Genomic DNA, 10,686 nt, shown 5'->3' on the forward strand with positions numbered 1-10,686 from the left:
AATTCAAGGAAAATTCTTTATGGATAAAACAATATGAGTATTTATATACGGATTTCGTATTGGAAGTTGTCATAATGCTCTAATAACCATCCAATCTCAAGTAAAGAAGAGTGATGTATGTGATGTATGTGGATAGAGTAGCAAGATATCCTAGTCTAAAGGCTTTACCTTGGCCAAAAATGTTACTAGACTAATCTTGTGTGTGATAGGATGAAATTCATTGACAATGACTTTGCATAATAGTAGAAACCATCATAAATGCATAATTCGTCAGATTTTTATACCAATACACATATCTGGATTGTCGACTCTAATATATATGTGATATGATTGTGATTATGAATAATTATATTTGATAGTATCTCTATACTTGTTTTCTGATTTTTCTTTTTGCATATTAGTTTACCATTTTTTTTATGTTTATTTTGTTTTTGTATTTTCTTTGTTTAAACATAATGGTGTGGATGAAAATATCAATGTAGGAGTGATGCAGTAACAAATTTTTAGGATAAATCTTGTTCTGTATAATTTTCTTCTTTTTTTTACAAACTCTAGTTTATGTTAGTGTAGTTATATGATTATCTATACTTAGTACTTGCTTTTATAAATGATGGTAATATAACAGTTATATGTTAGTCTTATTTATTTATTGTCATGTCTATAATATTTTATTTAATAATTTCATATAACAGTTAATGTAAATTAATCGATTCTATAAAATTTCAAACTACTTTTAAATCATTGTTTTGTATCAACTGAAAACTAAGTTATTGATATTTATATTTATACTCATCCGTTTTCAGCTGATTTAATTGATTTGAATAACATATAACGTATTTTGAAGTTCATCATTTATATTTTCGACAATAACTTAATTGATTAGAATAAAATAAATCAAGTTTTTTTTAAAGTGATTGGAAAACTTATAAAAACTTTCTACACTTAAATATTTTCTTTTCTAATATACATATATATCTTTATACATAAACCTTTTCAACAGATTAAATATATTTATTTTTATCACTAAATAGTTGATTTATTTTAAGTTTAAATGGAATATTAACAAGAGTGTAAAAGTTTGTTCTTCCAGCATAAAAAAAAGATTATATACTTTTACTGACAAAATAAAGATAAAAGATACAAAACAATATAAATTCAACTATTGTTAACCATCTTCTGAACTGAAATCTGATATTAGAACAGGCATCTCAAAACAGTAGATTATAAGATGTTTTAAAAAATAAAATTAAAAATATAGCTTTAAAATTAAGCAAGGCAATAATATCTTTATTTATAAGCAACTATTGTAAACAGTTTGTATTGGAGAGCTAATTGTTTTAATATCCTTGAAAAACACTCTTTAACTAAAGAAGCTAATATGCTACTCTAAAATTATTTAAACAATGTTTTAGTTACTTTTTAGAGGAACTGATCTAACAAAAATTATTCTTAATTTAAATAAAAATATATATAAAATTTTTTGTTTATCATATTTTTTTAAAAATTATTTTTATTAAAGCAAATTGAAGGTAAGTTTACCCATTTCGGGTAACTTTGTCCCTTAAATGATCTCATGTGCCTGTTGAAAGTTACTTGAAATGCTTTCTAATTGTTTCTCTAAACCGTTCTAAATAATTCAATTTTAAGAATAAAACACATTATTTTTTATTGGAATAATAAATGTTATTGTGTACAATACAAATTTAAATTAAAAAATATAAGTTGCTTAATAACTAGGGAACACAAATTACATTGTTCAATATACATAACATTTCCTGTCAGATACCTACATTAGATATGACTTATATGATTTATTTTTATATTTCCAACCGAAAATAAAATAAAATATTTTTTTTTCAAAAACTTGTAAAAATGTTGTTATTCGTTTTGTTTATAAATTTGAACTCAATTTCAAAATAATTTTAAAAACAAATAAAAAAAAACAAGCAGTGCCATGATATTTGAAGTTATACTTTACCCAAACCCTAAACTTCCATTCTTAGATACATTCCAACTCACCCCTCTCCTCACTTTTTATTTTTATGAAAAGGGTAATTTATAGAAAAAAAAATTACAAAACCAAGACAGATTCATAAAATACAAAATAAATGTTTAATTATTTGTTGAAGCAGAAGTAGATAAAAAAATAAAGTAAAATAATATTTTAAAACATATATAACTTGTTTGATTTAATAAAAAATAAATTGTAGAAGGTGATACCTATTATGCTTTTCTCAATGGCACATGGATATTTGAAATGTCATCCACTCCTTAAATTTATTGTTTATTCAAATTATCAGTTAGGTTATATTAGCTGAAGTAATATTTATGTAAAAAGAAACCGCAATACTTTTGTAAATTCATGAGAGTGATTTACCTTGAATTTTTAATTTTCCGTTGTAAACAAATAAAGTATTCGACGTAAATAATTTGTTTTATTTCAGACAATAAGAAATTCGATATAAAATAATTTTTATATGTTCAATTTAAGGTTTTCTTCTTATTTTTTTTTGTCGAGTTTGTAAGTGTAATAATAAGTTATGGTAGTAACAAAAGTTTGTGTTTCTTTTTACTTTCATAACATTTGAAATAAAAAATTGAATCTTGATTCTCACCTTATCTCATTTTTACCATTAATAAAAAAAATCGCATATTAAATTAATGACTTTTTCTTTTTATAAAATTAAAAAAAGTTAATAAATAAAAAAGTCAAACATAAATCATTGAGAAAAAAAAATGAGTTGAACAAATTTAAAAATATAAAATACCTTTTAATTTGTATAATTTATTTTCTTTTTGAATGACCTAAATTTTATTCTAAATTTGACCTCTTTATTTATTAATTCTCTTTAACTTTATCAAAAAATTTCATTAAATATATATAATACACTAAATTGAAACAAATTTATAAATACTCATTTTAAATTTCAATTTATAAACACTCAATTTATTGTAATATTTTTATTGGTGGCAAACTTCTCTTTTAGAGTGTCCGACATAAATTTAAATTTAAGTCATATATTTTTCATTCGACCTAAATTTATCTATCTTGCAATAATATCAAACTTAAGGAAAATATAAAAGAAAAGCCCAAAAAATAATTAACTAAAAATGTATTTGTTGTTATAGTGAGCACAACTTGTTGTGAAAAAATAATTCATTGATTATACAATTGAAATAATGAGGAAAAAAAGTTGAAGAGAAACCAAGAACATCAATATTAGTGGGGAGTTTTGCCTTTTATTATATAATTTTTTGAAATAAATATATACAATTTTTTGAAATAAATATATTCAATTTTTTTCTAATTTTATTCTACAAATCATTATAAATAAATATTTTTTGAAATTAAAATAATTATTTTTATCTTTTAAATGATTCTTATTTTAATTTAATTATTTTTAAAAATAAAATAATTATCTTATCATTTTACCCATTTAAATAATTTAAATTTAACTAACTTCTTCTTGAAAGTTTTTTTTAAAGACGTGTCTAGAAAAAGTACTTAAGAACTAACTCTAATTACTTTTGTAGTTCAACATGAATTAAAAAAGTTACTTAAGAAAAAGTTTATATTTATAAAATAAAAAATTATCTTATAATTAATTAATTTATCTAAATAAAAAAATAAGATATTTTAATTATTTTTTCATTCAAAATATTTATTAAAAATAGAGAAAATATAATTATAAACAATTCAAATATTATGTGTTTTAAGTTTTTGAAACTATAAAAATTCTTTGAGGAATTATAATATTAAGTCATATCTTAAGAATTTTGTCTGATGAACATATTATTATCATTAATTAACAATGAACATTTTTACATACAATTTATTTCTTTTACTATCTTTTTTAATAAAAGTGCATATTTTAAATTCAGTAGCCACAACATAACACCAAGAAAAGACTATGGGTGCACAGCACACAACACAATACTAGTAAAGGTGGGGCTTTTCATTTTCAAACCTTATACACTACCTCGGAATTCGGAAAAAGAAAGAACCTCTCTCTCTCTCTCTCTCTCACACACACACACACACTTCTCTGTAATATAATGTCTCATCTGCCTGCACTCTCTTCTTATCACTCTCTTCTTATCTCTGCTGTTTGTCTTCAGATAATAAAAACTCACTTTCCCAATCCCATGGCATTTTTCATACCCATTTCCTCAACACGTGCTTTCTGGTCCAAAGGTTACTCTTTTCCCTCTCCTGCTGCTGTTTCATGCTCTGTTCTCATAGGGTTTTAGTTTTTATGTTTAAAGTACTTATCTTTTTTGTTTTTTCCTTTGAGTTTTAATACAAAGCTCCTTCTTTGGTTCTGAACTTGTTATGTCTCTGACTAAGCACTATCACTGTGAGTTTATTACCATCATTTCTGATGTGAGTCTTCATTTCATTTTCAATGTGCTATTATACTAGTGGTTCTCCTCTTGGTCATCTTTATGTTGTTATTTTTTGTGCTAGAGCATACAGTCTTTTGGCCAAGGATTTGATCTAGTTTATTCTTAAGAGTATTTCTTTGATTAGTATAGTGATTTAACTTAAGAGACGTGCTACTTAATGGAAAAATATGAATGTTAGGAAAAATATTGATGAATATGATTTATCTTTGTTACTTAGTGGATGGTAGGTAGAGAAGAAAAAGATTGATGAGTAGTATTTATCTTTGCTACTTAATGGAAGGAAGGTAGAGAAGATAAAAATTGATCAGTATTATATATCCTTGATACTTAATAGATAGAAGGTAGTGGAAGAAAATGGTATATGACTCTGTGGTTGAACAAGATTGTGTACGGCGTCCATGGTCAGTGGGTTTATATTTAGTGATTGTTTCTTTATGTTTCCTTCTGGAGAGTTCATGCGCATCTGGATATTGATAGAAGATTTGTCCAAAAGACAGCGTATTAGAGCAGAGGTAAAAATGCTACTTTGTGTTGCAAACATATACTTGGTGGATGGATAATGCAAGGATTTCCAGGAGTGGGGCCTACTAAAACAAATTCTTTCTTCATGAATCCAATTTTTTCCCATTTTGTTTTCTCCAATTGTTCCATTGTATACTGATTCTGTCTCTTTTAAAATAAACATCATCACAAGCTTATTAGGCAATATTCTCATAGTAAATACACAATTTGACCAAGCTATTGCTTATATCTACCGTTGTATGTTAATACTTGGAGTTGGACAAAAGAGCAAAATACCTGAATGTGCAGAAAATCTTACCCATTATCAATTGAATAGTGTATGACAAACAGAGTAACGTGTCTTGAGTTCACTAGGAGATTGGTGTAGCTAGCGTACTAGCAGATGGAATTTCACCTGAAAGGAATTCAAGAAAGTATATTTTTTTCACTAGAAATTGAAATTAGTATTCAAGAACAAAATTCGTTTATCATTCTGGTCCTTTAGGTGGAAGTTATTTGAAAAAGGGAATTAATGTGAAGAGACTTTTTTTTTTATTGTAGCAAACACACACCAAGGATAGAGGATACAATGTAAAAAGTTCACAAACTGGTAATAGTGTAATGCACATATAATTGAACATGAAACCTTGTGTTGTGTGAAACAAAGCTAGATACTGATAGTGTGAACATAGAAGATGGGTCTGATTGAGGTGGGGAGGGATTGAAATAGAGATTGGCTATGTGAAATAGGATTGAAAAACCTAAAGTACAGTTCAGACATATGGAGGGCTACACTGGGATGAAAGATCTCCCCATAAATTCTAGCAGAGATTAAAAATTCCATTTTTTGTTGCTGCTGACTGGGATTTTATTTTATAGGGCCAATTCTGTATGGCTAGAATCATTTTACTTAAATTAAATTTAATCTCTCATCATGTGTGTGTGTGTGTGCTCATTTGTAAATGTTTTGTTTTATTCGTAATGTACTGATTTTTCCTCTTGCTTTTGATGATATTTTATCATCCTTTTTTTCGTTATATTAGTTTATTTTTTATGTTTTGTAGGCAACAATCTGGCATTAGTTTTCTTTTCCCGGACATTACTGTTTTGATGTCCTCAACTTTTTGTTTTACTTCTAAAAATTTGGCCCTACTACTTCTCATGAACTTTACAGGTTTGGAGAAATTTGTGGTGGATGGCACAAGGAATCGATCATCTTGCTTAACACATGAAAGATTTTTTGTCGCTTGAAGGTATTGGAGTTATGGATTGATATGCCTGAAGTTTGGAATAGGGAATGAAGCCATTGGTCCTAGTAGTTTAATTTATATGTAATATATTATTGAATTATTTGTACATTGTTTGATGTAGTCTGGATCAATCATTTGTTGTACATCAATTTGCTATATATAGTGGCCGCTTGAACTTTCCTACTTTAAATGCTTATAGTTTTTTTCTTTTAATTTCATTGTTTCCTTTGTTAGGTTTGCTAAGTAGAAGCACCAACTTCTGACCTCATTTTTGCCTTCACCCTTGCAGCTATATGTTTCCATACTAAGCAATTTTCCAGCATTCTCTGATATTTGTTTCTTCATCACATCATGCAAATGATCCATGAGTTGTTTCCATATTCTCTAATATCCCCAAAGAATTCTTTTTGTGCATGAACATCCCACAAAGCAGATAAAAGCTTTCTCGTACAACTTTCACACAATTTGAGTTTGTTGGAGTGTAGACTCGCTTGCTTAACTGGTTATCATGCCTCATGTGAAGTTATTTAACTTCTTGCTAGAAGAAATTCTTATCATTCTTTCTACTGAAATTTCGAAAATAGTTGTAGATTTAGAAACACACTCCTTCAACAAACGTTTTTGAACAGTTATATCAATATTGAATGGAATTTATTGAAAATAACAAAATTATGAGGTATTATTACCCTATATTTAATGAATCTTTCTTGATGTTACAGTTGTTGTAAAGCATCAATTATCACGCTTAAACTTGTAAAAACAGAATATAACTGTTTTGCAAATCAAATTGTATGATTGGAATACCTTTAAAATGAATAATTCACTTCGATTTAGTAATTTTACAGTGTTCAGAATAGGAAAAAACAAATACAGTTATCATTTCAAGCAAGCAAAAGTAAATTAAATGGAACTCAAGAGAATTACTTATTCCACACTCAAGAGAATCTAGAAAGCTTGCATTCACGAGGTCGACCTTGAGGAAATCGCTTGTAATCTTTGCAGTAGTTATAAATCATGTAATACTTTTGCACCCATCTCAGACTTCTTCTACCATAAGCATCCAAATCATGAACTTGCCAAGTATTATTATGAGTAGTGGCAACTGAGTTTGAAGGACAGGAAGAGGATCCTTTGGACCACACACATGCTTTAGCTTCAAAGTTCCTATAGTAAGCTTTGAAAGGAGCATAGGACCAATTGGTTTTCACAAGCCCTCCTCTTGTTGCCCACTGGTCTGCACACCATAGACTGGAGTACAGCCTCATGGGCTGGTTGCTAGCAAATGGAACTCCCCTGGATTCATAGTTGTTGAAGACTCTAATAGGGATGTTATCTACCAAAAAACTGGCCAAAATGTTGAAACATCTATCAGTTGAGTAGCTATGATTTACTGTGGAACAGAGATGCTTCCATGAAAATTTTCACTTTTGTTTTACTAAACATGTAATTTTGTAAACATAATAGATATAAATAGTAAAATATAGGATAAAGGGACAATGAAAGCTTTATGTTTCTTACATGATGCGTTGAGGGTTCCATACAATTGTGTAAGTGTGGAAATGCTTTGTGGGGTCAAACCAAAGATAGAATTGCTGTTCTCTATTGCCTATACCTTGGGTGTAGATATTGGTGTGGACTATGTAGGGCTCTCCAGTGATGTTTCCCAAGAACTCAAAATCTATCTCATCATGATTTGGCCCTTCTGAAGATAACTGCATCATCATGCATGACACAAATTCAGTAAGAAAAACAGCATAAAATCTATACAACGTGGTAAAACACTTCTGCCTAAGCCATGTAACAATAGATATATATAATCTTTTTGTGGCCAAGATTGATATGATTATTTAATGTTAGCTGGTTTAATGCAGACAAGGATTTCCCGTATGATATGCATGAACAGAATCTGAGGACAGAAACTGAGGATTTCTCACATAATATGCAGTGACTGTGCCAGCTGAGTTACCAGAGACAAGCTTAATCTGCATGTCTATTCTTCCATACAGATATTCTGCCCTGGATCGGAAGCCAGAGCCAGACAACTGGTCTAGAGAAAGCATGAGAAAGTTGCTACCTAGTATCTTCAGACCACCTTGTTCACCCCAAGTGATGGCAATGTCTTCATAGAAATTACCCTCAGCAATGACTCCAAAGAGACACATCAAGTGATAGGCCAGCAATGGAGCTGAAACTCTCAGAAATGTCTCACGTATTGCCATATTTTGTTGAAAATCTTATTTGAAGTGTGAGAAGATAGTCTCTTAATATGGAGCTTTTATAAGTGATAGAGAGCAAAAAGATCTTTTGGTGCACTAGGACGTTTCATTAACTGGTGAAGGCGAAATGGAAGGAAATAAGCTGGCAATTGGATGAATTTAGCTAATTATTAAGTGGGTTCCTGGGAAAGTCATGAATTAGGGATGTTATAATTAAAAGTTATCTTTGTTAAAATCATTACTTATTTTATTAGATTGTCACCTATAGAATAAGAACATTATTTTAAAAAGTAAAGAAGCAATCTTAATCCTAATAAAATCAAATGTCAATATTATGAACAACTAATTACATATTTTACCCTCACTACTTTGAGCTTTTCTTTTCTATTATTTCTATTATACGTGTATAGTAACTATATGTATCTTGGATTTTACATGAGGGATTAGAGAATGTTCAAAGTTTTAGTCCGTTTTGAGGAGTTGTTATTTCATACCAAAAATCAACTGAATGAAGAGTGCAATTGCACCAAACACACATGCTTAACTGGCTATGTCATGGCATTGATTTCTTTAAAGAGCAAATACGTATATTGAGGTATAAAGGAGGTAATGACTATAGGTGGGTGGATTGAGAACTTAGCAAAGTAACTCAAAATAAGGTTACACGTGCACATTTGCATGTGATTTTTTCCTTGTAACTGATTCAAGTCAAGCAATCTATTAGATTCCAAATCACCATCTTCATATCATGCAGAGGAGTATTAGTGTAAGAGCTTAATTCTTATTATAATTTAATCAACATTTTATTTGATAAAAAATATTTAAATTTGTCAAATTTGAATTCCTTTTAAGCTATATAATCAAAATATTAAGAAAAAAACCATTTAAAATTAGAGCGAAATAGATAATCTCTACTTTCCCCTCCATATTTCTTTTATCTCCAAAATTTATATTAATTAAGTTTCATGTTCATGAGAAATTTGAATATTTTCAATTAAATCCTCACTAAATTTTCTTGATTTATTAATATTTGTATATTGTTCGATTGAGTCAATGCAATTTAATTTATCTGTTAATTGTGTAAGATGATTGTTATTTTATTTCATCATCGTGTTTACTTATCTCTACATATTAAGAAATATAAGGTTTTCTTGTGATTATAAAAATAATGTAAATGACAAATAACTTTTTTTACTCTTATTGAAAACATGTAAAATATTGAGATCATCATTTCAATGGTTTCTACATCATTACTTACGTCAAGGAACTATTCATATCATCACAATTGATAAGACTATTTTTATTATATAAGACATTGAAATGGTAACAATAAAAATCACTTATTCTTGATACAAGAAGACAAGTAAAATAAATAATAAAATTACAATCACGACAATTTATAAACAAAAAAATAAAAAAAAAATAAAAACTTAATTGAAAAATATAAAAATTTTAAGTAGTAAATAGAAGAAAATAAATAAATATTTTAAAAATCCATAATAAACTTAAAACTTAGTTAAATAAAATTTATATAAATAAAACATGTCTAATCCCTTCCGACTTGACTTGTATATAATAAAATGACTTGTATCAATATTGACTTCATCATACTAGCTCCTTAAATCTGAATTAATTGATTAATTTCTTTTACCTTTTATTCAATTAAACCTACTCTACTTTAAAATTAAGTAAACGTATTCGCATTCCTATTATTATCTTTTATTCAAGTTTTTGAAACCCCAAAACTCTCCCTTTATATTAAGAATCTTCACAAATAAACTGTGAAAAGAAAAAGACAACTTTCTCATAATATTCCCTCATGAAAAAAGTATATATATTAGATAAACATAATGACTTGCGCGTCTAATTATTTGTAAACTTCATATAACTCTTGATCTAAAAGTAAAAGATTCGCCCTTTGTTTTCTTTCCCTTCCAAAACTACACTACCAACCAAGCACCCTCTTGACTCCTTACCAAAAAGGAAAACAAAAGCGTATCTTAATCACAATTAGTCTTTGGATTAGTTTTGTCTCACCGCTGTTATGGAAGCTTCTAGTGCTTCTCTGATATTTTACTTTTCTCTCTCTTCTTCTATTGTATAAATACACACGTTACTCATTCAATAATAATTACAATACAGTGCAGTGCGTTGCATGCCTGCAATACGTGTCATTCTGTTATGATTTCTCTGATATTTGTCATGGTATCCAGATCTGAAATGAGAAGAAGATCGCCCTGTGAGTACCGAGATTTGAGATCGCGCCAAATTTTCTCTGCACAGTGCATCCTTTTATGGACAAGCCATGAGAC

The 10,686-nt window shown here is 28.3% G+C and overlaps 1 protein-coding gene and 1 long non-coding RNA gene across 2 annotated transcripts; one reads left to right on the forward strand and one right to left on the reverse strand.

Annotated features, from left to right (window-relative positions):
- The first annotated feature begins 3,931 nt into the window (after positions 1 to 3,931).
- On the forward strand, positions 3,932 to 6,371 carry LOC148205589 (uncharacterized). Its single transcript, XR_015783305.1, has 2 exons — positions 3,932 to 4,195; positions 6,083 to 6,371. It is a non-coding gene; the product is annotated as an uncharacterized LOC148205589 (long non-coding RNA).
- Positions 6,372 to 6,963: 592 nt separating this feature from the next.
- Positions 6,964 to 8,505, reverse strand: LOC124837351 (putative xyloglucan endotransglucosylase/hydrolase protein 16). The gene is made up of 3 exons (XM_047312688.2): positions 8,093 to 8,505; positions 7,677 to 7,870; positions 6,964 to 7,502 (listed from the first exon to the last, which is right to left on the reverse strand). The coding sequence occupies exons 1-3, from the start codon at positions 8,375 to 8,377 to the stop codon at positions 7,094 to 7,096; spliced, it is 888 nt and encodes a 295-aa protein (XP_047168644.1). The 5' UTR covers positions 8,378 to 8,505; the 3' UTR covers positions 6,964 to 7,093.
- Between the last annotated feature and the right edge of the window lie 2,181 nt (positions 8,506 to 10,686).

The sequence above is a fragment of the Vigna umbellata genome, chromosome 1 (assembly GCF_029865625.1).
Source record: "Vigna umbellata cultivar VRB3 chromosome 1, Vumbellata_1.0, whole genome shotgun sequence".
Lineage (NCBI taxonomy): Eukaryota > Viridiplantae > Streptophyta > Magnoliopsida > Fabales > Fabaceae > Vigna > Vigna umbellata.